The sequence below is a fragment of the Melanotaenia boesemani genome, chromosome 21 (genome assembly GCF_017639745.1).
Source record: "Melanotaenia boesemani isolate fMelBoe1 chromosome 21, fMelBoe1.pri, whole genome shotgun sequence".
NCBI classification, from domain to species: domain Eukaryota; kingdom Metazoa; phylum Chordata; class Actinopteri; order Atheriniformes; family Melanotaeniidae; genus Melanotaenia; species Melanotaenia boesemani.
The window spans coordinates 17,187,863-17,203,813 of NC_055702.1; the positions used below are offsets into that span (position 1 = coordinate 17,187,863).

The following is a 15,951-nucleotide window of genomic DNA, read 5'->3' on the forward strand; positions in this document are numbered from 1 at the left end:
TATGAATAATATATATTTCCCAATATTACTTAAGTATCTGCTGTATTTTATTATTCTTACAGTGTCTATATCTAATGATTTTTAATGTTTGATGTTGCACCGGTTATGTTGTACATAACTACTGGAAGTGTGTAGAGTACAGTTTGCTGTTGATGGTTGGAGCATCTGCTGTACTGTAACTAATGTTTGATTGATGGTGGGAAAACAATGTGATGCTTCACCTGCTTGTGTATGAGAGTTTTACAGAAGTGTGTGTTTGTGTGTGAAGGGGGAAACCGGGGTGGGAGGGTGAGATTGCACTTACCACTTGACTACTTGAGGAACCTTGTTTTTATTTGTCTAAAATTGGTGTAGTGACTACAAATCAGTTATTGCAGTGCAACCAAACATCCTGACTGGTGTCATATTTAGTGAACAGCTCCTTCCTGTAAGTGAGACAGGATTTTTTTTTTCTTTTTTTGTTTGTTTTTAAAGTTCATAAAACCTGGCTTTGTGTTTGCTGTTTTGACTTTAGCGCAAAACTGAAACTATTTAGGACCTTGCATGACTGTACAGCATCATTTGAATTGCAGAATGATCACGTTGCCTTGTTTTCCTATTTTAGTGTGGAATTCTTAACTCTAATAAGCTTTGCTTTGCAAGTCCTACTGTGTAGATGTTAAGATTGAAATGTTTTACTGTAAGCAGCAGTCTTGAAGCACTTGTCTCAGTCCCTGACCTCTCACTCAAATCTAGTTATGCCTCAACTGAGTGAAGAATATTAACATCCATGAAACCTGTGCAGCTATGGATACACACTGTATAGTATTCAAACCACGCAATGTATATAGAAATATACCACACGGAAGACTTCTGTGTTTTATTTTAAACTTGTATCTTACTCATATATATATATATATATATATATATATATATATATATATATATATATATATATATATATATATATATATAATTTTTTTTTTATTTCTATTTGAATGTATTAAATCAAATAAATGAAGTGTTTGGAAATCTGTCAATTACTTTTTCCCCAAACATGCATGATGTTGGAGATTTTATTGTGCCTTTGTCCACCATTCAGTGTGACAGCAACAACTGCTCATAACTACGTGTTTTTAGAGGTGAAAAATATGAGATGTTACTGTCCTCATGTTAGTAAAATCTAGACTTTAAATCCATTATATAGATTTGTCAAAGGTATCTTTCAAAATTCCAGTCAAAATGCCAGGAAGTGAACAATTATGTAAAAAAAACAAAGTATCATATTGCATTAAAAATAAAGTTTGTATCACTAAGTTTCTTTTTAGTTAAGCGATTCTGTTGCATTGTTTTGTGGCCACCTAACATTATTTTAGTTGTTTACTGAAAAGGTTCTGAAGTCACCTCGTCTTGTGGCGCTTATTCAAGGAGGACCAAAATAAAATGGAAAACTGACTAATCAAAACCAGAATTTCATTTAGTAGATCCTAAATGTTGTTTTTCTGGGTTAAAGAGATGCCTTTCTAATTCAGCAGCTTTGAGTTCAAAACCCAGCTTCTGTGAATGTGTGCGGGTCCGTTTAGTGCACATGTTTATGTTGTCTGTAACAAGCACTTGGACATAGATTTGATTTTGACATTAGGGACATAAACATGGTCCCCAGGAAGACAAATGTTGGACTTGTGGCTATTGCATACAAATAAACAGACGTTTATGATGCAAAATATTCTATTCCGTGATTTTATTTTATTTTTTTTTAAATCGAGGTACGCTGAGTACATGATTATTTTACTTCGTAATTTCTGTGATTTTATAAAATTAAGACAAATGTTGGCAAATATGCTTCAAATCATTATTGTCCAAAGTAGTTTTCACTATGGTGTAAACTAGGTTCATCAACAAAAATGTACTTTAATCACACAGCACAAGAAATCCACTTATATTAATCAACTAATTGAAACCTTGAAGGAAAATACAACTATTAACAAAAACACAAAAACTGTTGTTACAAAATAGATCATCATTCTTTTACCTGTAATAATTTTGCTAATTCAAATCTATATGTGATCATTTTGACTAACTGCAACTGCATAGAAGTTATGTTGGAGGAATTGTTTGTTTTCTAATCTATTTTAATTTAAAAGATGTGTTAAAATTATTTTCCCTTTTTTGTATTGAAGGAAAAAATGTTTATTTGTTTTATTTTATTTTTTTTTGTCTGTAGAATGTTATGAAGTTAAGGTAAACATTTCAGGATGGCATATTATGACTTTGATTAGATTTTTATTATGTAGACCAAGTCACTACTCTTCTCTCTACATCTTCTCTCTCTGCCTGGCAGCTTTGATTCTGCACCTGATAAAATAACATCAAGGCCCAGTAAGGAAACAAGAACAAGTTTTTGGCTTGATGACTTATCACCATTATTAATGACACAATGGCAGTTGTAAAATATTTTTATTTTTTAGTTTTGGTCTTCTGAGTTTATTTATTGCTCCCTTATCTTGGCAACGCATCCAGCGTTGCTTTGTCCATTGTGTGGATGTGGTTTGATTGGACTTTGGGAATCTCCAACATATTATTTGGTGGCAGCAAGTTTGCAGGAAGAGTATCAAGATCTGTCCTGTAGAGTGTCTGCTAGCTTTTTCAGAGGCGACAACACAACGGTCAAGTTGTCTTTCATAACCACTCCATCTATGTACACCTGTCTAAATTAATCAAAGGAGCAACAGCTTCAGAATTTATGCTCATCATGATGCCCTGCCCCACAGCAATGAACACAAGCCATTCTAGACCATTGAAGAAAAATGGCCCAGTGGCGCCAGTGCCTTGACCTCTAGGTCCCTGGTTATTCATTTTCAGATACTCCAAAATAAACAAGAAAGACAGACAAACAGCAAGTCAGACAGGGATATACTGTACATGGTGTACCATTCATGCTCTACTGATAACAAACATTTCCTCTATGAAATCCATTTACCAGCAGTGAGGTGAGATTTATGAAGGGAGTTTTATAGGACTTAAAATGGAGGAGATTGTTGTAAAGAAGCAATTTGTTCAGCTTGTGAAGCCTAAACAGAATAGATGGCATCCGCCTCTTTATCTAGTTGCCACTTAGGATATCTGTGTACACTCCTCCAGTTCAGCTTTGACCTTCAACTGCACTTAGTTTTCTACTGTTTTCTGCAGATCTACCTACAGCCTTTTTTGGAGGAGCGATACAAATAAATATCCAAATATGTATGTACTCACTCTGAATCATACGTGGACACGTGCAGTCTTTGTGTTTATGTCTGGTTTTCTTCTGACCACTTAATCAGCACTGACTGCAGAATGCATCAGCAAAACTTGTTAAGTTTTGTCCACAAGAGGGAGCCATCAGCACAAGCCATGATTTTATTGAGATTGTGCAAGAGATTCTGTAAATGCATGCATAAAATAACAGACCTGTGAGAGACCATTAGGCAATCTGTCTAGGAGAAGTTTTAACAACTGCCTTTAAAGGGCAAAATTGCAGCAGATTGAGGAGTTGAGCAAGGAAGTAGAAATGCAGAAGTAGAAATAAAGACACCCACACTTCTTTACACCATCACAGCTCCTTTTCTAGAGAATTTACACAATAGACCACATTCATTAAGTTAAAGAAATATTTACGAATGAAGCTCAGCAGTTAAACCTGCAGCAGTATCAGACTATATGGCCTCTGCAAAGAAACATAAATTGTAAGCACTGACTGTGGTAGACTGTGAGAGAAATAATTGGGTGAGAATCCACCTCGTCAAAATTTAAGCTTTTCTCTCCAAGGGGCCTTTTTCCCACTGTCACAAGAATTAAGATTTTTTTCAACACATATAAATAAAAATATGTGAAGGTGCTCTGATTTGGGTAAACTGCTGACTTATTTTGTAATAAACATATCTTAAATATACAGTATAATAATGATGTAATATATAGGTTGTGTACTACAAAATTCAGGTTAAATATTCTATTATTTGTCACATTACTATTAAAATCAGTAGTAGTAGTTTTTCTTGAGTTAAAAATTTGCTGCTGTTCAAATATTTTAGTAACTGAATATGAACAGTGAATGTAGGAACATTTCTGGATGTTTTTATTTATTGTGATGGTTTGTTAAAAGTGGGGGGGGGGGGGGAGTCAGACACTTATTGGAGCTCTTCAGCACATCCACCGGTGGCTCGGCTGGTCCTGGCAGCTGACCTTTGCTGAGGTGTGTTGAGTGTGAAGGTGTTGAAGGGGACCTGAAGATGCAGGGCAGAACCGCGCTTAGTGCTCCTCCTCGGGGTAGAAAGGTAGTCCTAAGTTCAGTCTAGGTGGAGCTCAGCCTGGCAGCCCTGACCTTTACAGTGGGGGTCTCCTGGATTTGGGAGCAGAGGTACAGGTAACCCCACCAATGGCAGTTTGGCTTAAGGAGCTGCTTCACCTTTATCACAGACACTGCCATGTGCAGCACATAAAGCAGTACTGACACTTTTGATTTGTTTTCCCTTTTTTTAAAAAAAAATATAATCCTGATCTTAATTTGTAATGTTATTATTTAAGGTGACAATCAGAATTACATTTAGCTTTGCAATATTTTCTGTTCACACAATATTCTTATTCATTTTCTTTAGACAAGTTAAACCATTTTATCTGACGTTTTGTCATCTTTCTTGTTCCTCAATCTGATCCACTTTTTTCTTCAGTGTCCCATTTTCTTAAAAAAAAAAACATTCTTAGTGTATAATACATTTTATTCCCACCAAGTAAATTAAAGCAGCCCAGTGTGACGTTATACATATAAAAGTATTTTACATTAATTACATTTATTTCATTTACAGCATTCACAAATTCATTTACAAGATTGTCTCTCAGCATGAGATTTTAATGGATTCAATTGTTAAAATTTTTCTAAAAGGACCTGCTAATGGAGGACCGTAATGTGACAATCAATATCCTTAGTGCATCATGTAAAAACAAACAAAAACACTTTTCTTTCACATTTCATTCATTTTCTGTTTGTCTTTTAAGGTGCAAAATAAGTTTGAGTCTTTTTCCAGCCAGATCAAATCAAAGGCATGCCAGTAACAGTGAAGACAGCTGAATGTTAATAGTTAACAGTTAGTTACAGTCAGGGAGCAGAAGTTTAGCTGTCTGGAGCAGTCAGGGGACTTGGAGGACACTGGGATTCCAGTCTATGTATAGATGGTGGTCTCTTTGGAGGTTTGGCAGAGGATGGGATGTCAGTAAACATGACTGACCGGCCATCAGGGCAGAGCAGGACGCTGGAGTCCGCTTCGCACTTTGTGGTTCTACTGGGCCACAAAGCCTCGGCTGGCCTCAGGCTGAGACCACCTGGAGAAAGAACCTCTGTGTTTACCACCGACGCCTGACTCATCTTGATCAGCATGTCCAACGATTGCTTACGACTTTCCAGTGAAGCTCTCATCACCTTCCTCTCGTTCTCATCCTCATCGTCTTCCTTTTTCTCCTCCAGCACCTCATCCTCCTCTTCAGTCTCCGTTGTGTTACCTCTCAGGCTGCCGTCCTCTCTTGTGCTCTCCTCACTAACTGAGTCTGTAGAGTCCCTTTTAACTGACAGGTCAAGAGGTCCATCACTTTGGCCAGCCGTCCGCTCCAATGCCTGGTGAATGTGGGACAGCTCACTGCGGATTTTGTTCAGGTGCTCCCAGAGGTGTCGCTGGGCAGGAAGGTCCTCCTTTTCTAGGTAGGAGATTTTGCGTTCAGCCTCCTGGTACTCCTGCAGGGCTTTGGAGAGATCACTGAGGAGGGCAGCCACTGACTCAGAGGCTCCCTCCTCGATTGTCCTTGCAGAAGTGGAGTCTTGGCTCTTGGTACCTCCACTGGCAGACAGAGAGGATGTTTTACTGTTGGGACTGGTGACGAGATCGTTGTACCACTGTTCACTCAGCTGGCCCTGAAGTTGGGCATCCTGTAAACTGAAAAGAGGAGGAACTTATAGTTTTTCAGCTTGCAAACCTGCAATGTTTGAGACTAAATAGGGAAGGTATGATGAAAAAAGGGATGATACTTCTAATGCTATGTCTAGTAATTACAAAACCATTTATACAAGAAATCTAACATTTTTGAAAATCTTTACCTGTTTTGGAAAAGAAGTTTCTCAGTTGATGTCGTCTGAATATTCTTCAGAAAGTCCAAAGTAAAGCCCATGGCTGGCTTTTTCTCTGCAGGGGCCTCATGACTTCGCAGTGCAGCTCCTGTCCTCTTGAACCCCCAGATTGCTTTGCCTTCCTTGGCTGCAGCCTGCATCTTATCTCCCAACCTGTACCCCTGCTCGGGGGAGTCTCTCTGGGGAGACGCCCAGTCAGACAGGGACGCAGTGTTTCCTGGCCGCAAAGCAGGCACTTTCCACAGATTGACTTTAGGCTGAAAACTTGACACAGGACTTCCCTCCAGACTGTTTGTGGAAGTCTTGAAAGATTTGCTGGCATCGCTCTGACTGGAGGCTGGTCCGAGTGTGTGCTCACACAGGAAGGGGTAATAGAAACGAGGGGGGATGAGAGCTCTGTCCGTGTGCGTGCTGGAGGCCGGGTGCATCAGCTGAGCGGCTGATGCCAGGAAAGGAAGCTGGGCGAGCTGTGCATGGGTCTGTGCTGTGACACTGGAAGCTGCAGGGGGAATAGCTGAGTTCATGTAGGAGAAGAGGCTGGGGCTGATGGGATAACCCACTCCAAGGACTGAAAGGTTGAGTCCAGTAGGATCCTGGTAGTCCACCAGGTTTGGGGGAGGGTAACAGGGGATTGAACCACTCACGCGAGGCTGAGCACTTTCTGATTTGGCCTTCGTGTGACTGGATGTCAGAAGTCGCCACTGCTCCGACAGAAGCCCGGGAGCTGTTAGACACGTCTTTGACAGCTTATAGTGTCTCAGCTGGGCCTCCACCTCTACAGAGCGTGCTCGTAACAGCTGATCTTCCAGGGAGAGCATGTCAGCCATCAGCAGCTCTGACTCTGGCTGTTTGCCCCTCTTAGCTGCCCCCTCTGCAGTATCTCCTCTACTGTTGTTGGGATTTTCTTTGCTCAGCCCAATAATCTCTACTTGCTCTCCTCGTCCTCCCTCTTCTTCATCATCTACCCCCTGGATTTCCCTGCCCTCACCTTCCTCTTCCTCTAAAGACCTCCTCCGGCCCTGCTTCTCCTCGGTGCGTATCGCCTGCTCTAGCTCATCTTTTCCAGCAGCATGTAGGCCATGTGCCTGTTGGAGTGGTCGCAGCTGATCTGGATGCAGGACGTTGCCCTTCTTGTATGGCCAGTCTGACTCTATGAGCAGAGACAAGGAGTTCTTGCAGAGGCTGTACTTCATATGGTTGTATAGGTGAGACTTCTCCATGCAGGTGAATGGGCACTGGAAGCATTTGTAGTTGTAGGGTTTGCCCCACGGCCGGGGAATATAGTGAGGCTTCTTAGGCTTGCGCTCTTTGTGTTTGCTGGCTGTCATCTTGCAAGCATCATCTTTGGACATGATTGCGGCTTTATTTTAATAATAAAATGTCATAAAAATTCAGATTATTCTAATCTAGATTTTTTGCTTTTATGTACATTTCACTTGAAGCTGGTTTTCCCTCAGTCTTGTAAGATATAAAACTGCATCCTTTTGTACCTGTGCGTCAAAAAAAAAAAAAAAAAAAAAAAGAGAGAGAGAGAAGAGATAATAAATTTATTAGTTATTTTGCAAATCTTTTTCCTGCATTCATCACATATTTTCCTCATTTTTTCTTTCACATTTGAAAGTTTATATATCTTAATAAAATAAAAATATGTAAATGTTATGCACATATGTGTATCATGGGAGGGTATTTGTCATCTGCCCCAGCTGAGGGTTGCCACTAACCAAACTACAAGAAGGCCTGGGCCGCCCCACTCTCACTGTACCTGCCACAACTCATTAGTTCCAGTGCAGCACCAGGCGAGAGCAGGGGTCCAGAGCTGGGGGGCAAAATACTGCTGCCACAGGGGACTCTGCACCTGTGCAGGGTGGAATGGAGGGGGAGGTCTCACAGTTTCTGAGTTTGTGGTATGGACCCTTGAAGGGCAGCTACAGGCACAGCGCAGCAATGCTGAGGATTGCGCAGGGCTGGTGGGGAAGGGAGAGAAGTTAGGGTTTGAGGCCTGATGCCTAATGAGAGCCTGGCGTCATGCCTATAGGGCGTCATTAGTGCCAGGACCGCGATCTAGGTCAGGACACGGTGCATAAGTTCAACTACTCTCCTGTGCCGCCTCATCTCACCACCTCTGCGTTTAGAGGCAGATCATACATGACAATAAATACCAGAGATGATGACAGGTATTATTGTGCAAATAAAAGGTAGTATAGAATACTGGCATCTTGTCACTGCTGTTACAAAATTATTTGTGTTATCATAATTTGGCATGTCTTACAAAAAAAGCCCCCAAGCCTTTGAACCTCAAGCATATTTACATCTGATTTAAAAAATTTCAGTTAATTATAAATGTTTGTTTTCATTTATATCTTATAGTATCTACCTAATTTTCCCATAATTTGTCTTTTTTTTTTTTGCTTCCCATTTTTCCTCCCAAGTTTATTTGAATTCAAGTTTGCATTCTAATCACATATGATTTATTTTGAGTTATCATATTTAAGAAATCTTTGAGATCTTTTTAGAACTCTAAGCAAAGCCACTGGCTGAAGCCTGCAGTGATGTGAGGAGGAGTCTGCGCCGCTGTTCAAAAGCTTTGGGGTTTTTGTTTTGCTTCTTTTCCTCAGGTCATTTAAAGATTAAAGTTTGCATAAAGTTTAAAGTCCGCAGTGAGGGGGGAAAAATAAGTAGAAGAAGAAGAAAAACTAATCCTTTTCCATCCAATACAGACTGCATATGACAAAGTTGTGAAATGAAGGCCACTGAAGTGAACACAGGTGATGGATGGGCAGTCATGGAGAGAGACAGTCTGATCTATAAACCCACAGCATGAAGAGTGACGGTGGAAGACACCGTGAGTCTAACACAGGATGGCAGGCTGTTGCTAACTGCTCTCCCAACTGGACCCTAAGAACTGCCCAGTTAGTGACCCACAATTTAATTGGCTCACTTGTGCGCCTCGGGGCTCTGACCTGAGCTTTGAGCTCATAATGGAGTCTAACAGCTGCCGCTACAGGCCAATCAATAAAAATCATTTTTACAGTACATTTTTTCCCCCTCTTCTGGCCACCGTTATCCGCTCCCCTCTACATTGACTGTAGAGTTTGGCCCCCCCACCCCTTGCTGCTGCGTTTCCAAACCTTGCGGTCTTGTTTTAAGCTTTTAGGGATGATGATCAAACAAGCTCGACCGCTTCAACATCTATTGTTGCAATTAAGAAGGTTCACTACACTAAAAGCTTTGACAAGTTACATGCAGCAGCAACCACACACAGCATGCAGCCGGGTGGGCTGTTTCTACAGGGAATAAATACACACAAAGACTATCTGTAAAATTAGTTTTCACATTTTCTAGATTTATGCATTAATTTAAATATTTTACCTTTTAAGATATCAGTCAAGATGATTTGTTGTTTTTGTCCTTCTGGGGAGAGAAAGGTTCTGAAAAAAGGGGCAGAGAAGGTATAAGCTTTTGTCCTTGTTGTCATTTCATATAATAATGCTGAAATAAAAAAAACTTTATTTAGACAATTTTGATAATAGCCATTAATGTACTGAATTTATAAAAAGTTGTTTTGTCTTTCGATTTGTCTATAAAATCGATGACATTGCCAATAAATAAATGAAAGTTGTAATTAATCCTGACTAAACTCAGAACCAGTTTTTATAACATTTTGCAAGTGTGTAAAAATGTAGACTTTGTGTTTGAAAAGATGCAATTATAGCTCTTAATCTGAGATCTGAAATTTGAAAACAAAGCTCACATTTCAATCCTTTTAAAAACTGAAAAACATGCGGCATAAGAATAAATAAAACAGCATATATGGAGGCAAAGCATGTTACAGGCCTCAGTTTAAAATGTAATTTAATCCTCACAAACTTTTCGGCTTGCAAGCAGCTTAACAGAGCATATAGGAAATGTAGTCATTCGTACCTAGAGAGCGTCCCGGTGTGGCTGTCTGTCACTCCTCTGCAGCACGGCAGCGCGTCCCGCTCAAATGGGAGCGCAGGAGCGAGTGTGGAGACATATATTGACTGGGAGCACTGCCCTCAGGCGTTACAATACAGCAGCTCCCCCCTCTCCTCTCTGTAGCCCCCCTCTGGATTGTCAAATGTGGTCTCTACCTTGCAGCCAGGATGCAATATAGCAAGTTACACACTATTGCAAAGGTTTATGCTGGTGATGGCTTCATGTTATACTAGACGTTACAGATGATGCTTGTCTGGGCTGAAGACTTCTTTATGTGGGAAATCTCAAGCTCCTCATTTGCTGTCTTATTTAGGCGGAAATAAGGAAAATGATTTAAGAAAATCTGTAACATCTGAGAAAACCAGAGTTAAAACTCTGGTATGATCTGTTATTACAAAGAATAAAGTAACTGAATATTTGTCTCTTAAAGCGGGTCAGCTATCTGTATTTCTAACTGCTGATTCATCATATACACCAAGTTATTGGGAAAGAATAATTAATATTATAGTTAATAATGACTTTCAAGCATCCAATTCTCTTTTTTGCTGCCAGAAATTATGGTGTCAAGCAAACAAATAATACAAATGTTTTAACTCTTTTCTGGTAGTATTTTTATTTATTTGTTTATTTTTATAGCTGGGGATTCTTTAACTTGGTTTCAGTTGCATCACTGTGAACATTCAGACAGTTTTGACTCACGCTTTTCTCTTACTACTGCTTTATCCTCTTCCACTTTACCTGTTCTCTTTATTCGTGTTTTTCCTTCTCTATTTCTCTCTCTTTCTTCTGTTTCACTTTCAAACCCCAACCTCTCAGTCTTCATCTCCTGTCCTCCTGCACTTGCTTTTGGGTCAACTTCTCAGTTTCTGGGTGGGAAGCTCGTCTACAACCCCCTTTGAGAAATGTCAGCACCCGTGTGCTGGAAAAGTCGGGGGCCCTTCATGAGCCATCGGGCCTGCTGTCACACAGAGACGGCCAAATGGAGACTGACAGGCCACTCCATAGAGCCTAACCATCTGTACCAAATGTGACAGCAGGGGGAAGAGGATGTCTGGTAAATCAGGAGGAACGACAGTAGTGCACTGTGATATGAGGAAGTAGGAGAAGCTGGAAAAACAGAGAAAGATCCTCCATTTCTTAAAGAGTGGGCGCATGGGAGGTGATGACTCAAGGATCGTTCTCTCCAACTACAGAGATGCTTGGGGAAAAAAAAGCTTACTGAAGAATACAGATGTAAGAATTTCTTTGGCCAAAACATGTAAATGACTGGTCTGTGTATCATGAATTGCATTGTGGGGGAAATAGGTTGCAAGATAGGTTAGTTAATAACAAAACTTGAGGGCCAAATTGTTAATCTGCTCAGCCATGTCAGTGTTTTCTACCTTTTTGCATGCATCTTTCTTTTTTCAATTTTAATTATTCTCCCTTACTATAAATCACACTAATTTATAAAGCCACTGGTGGATCAAAAGAGGTCTGTAAATTAGAGTTTTTAAACGTCTCTAAAAATGGTCTTAAATAGCTTTACATTAAGCCACAGAGCTATTTGATTAAAACATGGATTTCTCCATCATCTTTATCAAAACACCTTGACCTTTATTTAATTACAAGATGTTTTAAAGTCACACATAAAAATTTTTGGTGCCTCATACACATTATATTTAGTTTCATGAAATGTATTAAAATACTAACAAAAAAAAAACAACAATCTCTCAATACTGAGCATCTTGTAAGTAAGAAAGATAAGTAATATTTTGTTCAGTTACTCTTTTGCCAGAATCATTATATATAACGTTAAATGAAATAAAAAAATGTTTTCCCATCTATTCAAACGTTTTATGAATCAGGATATAATAAAAGAAAATCATTTGCGCCTTATTAGGTCTTAATATCAGGTAAAATAAATCTCATATGAACAGCAACACATGACATATTAAAGTGTTATGATTTACTTAACAACTAAAGTAATATACAGATGCAGTAAATAAAAAATATTCTTTTGTAGAGAAGAGGCTTTAGAGATTTCCTGGCAACCACCCCAAGCAAATCATACATGTTCAGTCTTTTTGTGATTACATTATCATGAACTTAAACATTTAGCATGCTAACTTAGTCCTGTAGAATCTGACATGTAGTTCCTTGATTTTTTTTATTTTGTCCAGTTTCTCTGAGCATTTAATGGTCAGACTGGGTGCCCGCTCCCAGAAAGGTTGATAACTGCCATGAACGATTTCCACTGAATCATGCTCGTAGCAAAATGATGGACTCCAAACTGGAGTCCCATCCCACATTGATAGGCGGTCACAATTGCTTCTATAAGATCATTGCTGATGTCACCCTTCCTTGATATTGTGTTAACACGCACCTGAAAGATTCAGATCAGCGTTTTTTTTTTTAAATTAACATTTAATTTACCAGAGAAGTCCCACTGATATAACATAAGCTCCTTTTCAAGGGAACCCTTGCCAAGAAATCAGCAGTTACTACAGGCAGTAATCATTAAATTACCAAAAACTTGTGCTTTTCTAGAGGTCCTCACAGTGATGATGGTCATTGAATGAGAATCGCATGGCTGCTAAATATCCTGTTATTTTCTTTTATATTAAAAATTGTAAGGATGTACCTAAATTTTCACATGTTTGTTTTAATGAATAATGACAGTTTACTATGTCATGTTGTTTTTCATCTGAGGTTCGATTTATTTCATAATATGCCCTAATAAATTAAACTTTAGTACTATAAAAAAGACAAATCAGTAAAGCACCTGTCCTTCACTCTTAAATTCACGTACAAATTGACTTCCCTTCCCCCAACGTTTTGTGCACTCCATTAAGACTTCCTACATCTGCTTCCTTTAGATTTAGAGAAAAATAGAAACATGAAGACACTAATACTTGCACTGTGAACACAAAACTCTCCTGGCGAGTGCAGCATCCTTATGGAGCGGCATCTGGGGAGGCTGACAGGAGCACTCTATTACCACTCAGAGAAAGCAACCAGAGGGCTGCAACAATACCGCTACCAGCGAGATCCAGCTGTGCAAATGCCTCCAAACACACACACACAACTAAACCCATGCAAATGAGAAAGAAAATATTCCAAACAAACTTGCACCTACCATTCAGCAAGATGGACTATATTTAGTTAAAATTGAATTTAGAGGCCTACAGATGAAAAAGAATGGAAAGATGAATGAAAAATAAAAAGAGACCACAAGCACAGGATGAGTCTTTGGCTTTTTCCACTGCCTGAGTTTTAGGCCTGAGGTGGAATAGCTAACAGCTCCTCTCTTAGCCTGCGCTGCTGGGCACATTAACTAAACTCATATCGCTCTCAGCCACTATCAATTATTCACCACCCCCTCCCTTCTTTCCCTTGGTTTTCAAAGAAGAAAAGCTCCACCAGCTAACACACAACCCATAAAGTCACAAAACTACCTCACGCCTTCGGTGGCTTCCTTTGGTTTTCTGTAGAACCCTGTATGTTTTGACTTTAAATTATCATTTTCATTTTCTTTTAGCATGCTAATAGCATTCTTACATCATTGTTGCAATACTATACTTATATACACTATGGCTTTATTATTGAGTTTCAGCTCAGTTTTTCCACAGTGTGAAAGCGGATGTGTGTTACCAAGCCGACATTTTCATAAATGAACTGTAACCAAGTCACCTGGTTCACAAGCTGATCCTAATGGCACTGAGTAGGGAGTCAGAACTCCTCAAACCTCCAATAGTAACCGACACAAAACACCAGGCACAGGGCAATACCAAATGAAGGTGAATATACAACACAGTGAAGACGGAGGGCCACAATTGTTCAGCCGATTTCAGAGTCCCACCAGCAGTGACCTGTTATAATCAATCTAAAAATGACGACATACCAACAGATTCCTACAGTACAAACAATATTTAACATCATTATCTATAAAATTACCTCCTAAATATCAATAGGGTATGTTTAAAATAAAATTTAAAAAGCAGAATAACCATTGAAGTGCCATACTCAGCAAAGGCTAAAGTATTTTAAGAATATAAAGCAATGTAGACATATTAATATTTTAATTTCCAATGTATGAATTTACTTTTAAATAAGATTAACTTTAAAAATGAGATATTCTCTATGTATGTTGATTATCTAGGACAACTTGTGAAATTATTTCTGTTTGAAGAATCAAACAAAAATTCATCCTTTATCTGTGAGCTTCAGGAGTTTATTAATCGCCTTAACTGGTGCTGTATTTGTACTATAAAACACAAATCAAACACAAAACTGGTGAACACAATGACATTATTAGTTAAACATATCAGCTATAAAAAATGTTAATTTTACTAAACCTTAAAACAAACAGACAATGTGGGAATTAATTTATATTTATTTGAAGGTTGGGGGGGTTCACAGTTTCTTTAGCTAACAAGATGTTTGTAAAATAGCAGCAGTGAAGGTGAAGAAACATTTTGTTAGACAGCGTTTAAAGTGGAAACAATAGGATGAAGGTTAACTGTACAGAAACAAGCAAGACTGAGAGCAGAAGACAGTTTTATCTTGACTCTTGTTCCATCCCTTTCTCTCTTTCTTTTCCTCTCCTCCTCCTCCTAATGTCTTCTCGCGTTTCTTTGCTGAATTAGCCACGGTGCAGGTTCAAAATGCTTATATCCGTTTGCTGGCGTGTGAAGTGAAACATGCGGCGTCCCGGATGAAAATGGTGCATAGTGTGATTTCTCAGCCTCGGGACGCCGCTGGGCAACGACAACTCCAGAAATTGGTTGGAAATTTACGTAGTGTGTCTTTAAAGTTGGCACCACAGCATTTCTGTTTAAAAGTTTTGAAGAAAAAACTTTCAGTATCTTAAGTCAGCCGACCTTGACCATGGGGTCAGTTGTAACATTTCACTCCTTGTGTTTGAGATCAAGCAATACATTTTCTGTTGGTGCTGCACAGACAATTAATTAGCAGACACTTGAAGTTCGATGATCGACTTTGTAGTCGTGTCGTCGGACTTGCGGCCGCATGTCCTGGACACTCGGGTGAAGAGAGGGGCGGAGCTGTCAACTGATCACCACTTGGTGGTGAGTTGGCTCAGATGGTGGGGGAGGATGCCGGTCAGGCCTGGCAGGCCCAAGCGTGTTGTGAGGGTCTGCTGGGAACGTCTGGCAGAGTCCCCTGTCAGAAAGAGTTTCAACTCCCATCTCCGGCAGAGCTTCAACCAAGTCCCGGGTGAGGCGGGGGACATTGAGTCTGAATGGGCTGTGTTCCGTGCCTCTATTGTCGAGGCGGCCAGCCGCAGCTGTGGCCGTAAGGTCGTCGGTGCCTGTCGTGGCGGTAACCCCCGAACTCGTTGGTGGAATCCGACAGTAAGGGATGCCGTCAAGCTGAAGAAGGGGTCCTATCGGGCCTTTTTGGCCTGTGGGACTCCAGAGGCAGCTGATGGGTATCGGCGGGCTAAGCGGAGCGCGGCTTCGGCGGTCGCTAAGGCAAAAGCTCGGGCGTGGGAGGAGTTTGGAGAGGCCATGGAGAATGACTTCCGGACGGCTTCGAGGAGATTCTGGTCCACCATCCGGCGGCTCGGGAGGGGAAAGCAGTGCTCCGTCAACACTGTGTACAGTGGGGATGGGGGGCTGCTGACCTCGACTCGAGACGTTGTGAGGCGGTGGAGGGAATACTTCGAAGACCTCCTCAATCCCACCAACACGTCTTCTGATGAGGAAGCAGAGTCTGGGGTAGCTGGTGCTGGCTCGCCTATCTCTGGGGCTGAGGTCGCTGAGGTGGTTAAAAATCTCTTTGGTGGCAAGGCCCCGGGGGTGGATGAGGTCCGCCCAGAGTTCCTTAAGGCTCTGGATGCCGTAGGGCTGTCTTGGTTGACACGC

General features: G+C 40.4%; 1 protein-coding gene across 1 annotated transcript; it reads right to left on the reverse strand.

Moving 5' to 3' along the window:
- Positions 1–4,766: 4,766 nt before the first annotated feature.
- Positions 4,767–7,479, reverse strand: prr35 (proline rich 35). Its single transcript, XM_041974876.1, has 2 exons — positions 6,098–7,479; positions 4,767–5,936 (listed from the first exon to the last, which is right to left on the reverse strand). Exons 1-2 carry the CDS (start codon positions 7,477–7,479, stop codon positions 5,123–5,125), a joined length of 2,196 nt encoding a protein of 731 aa, XP_041830810.1. The 3' UTR covers positions 4,767–5,122.
- Between the last annotated feature and the right edge of the window lie 8,472 nt (positions 7,480–15,951).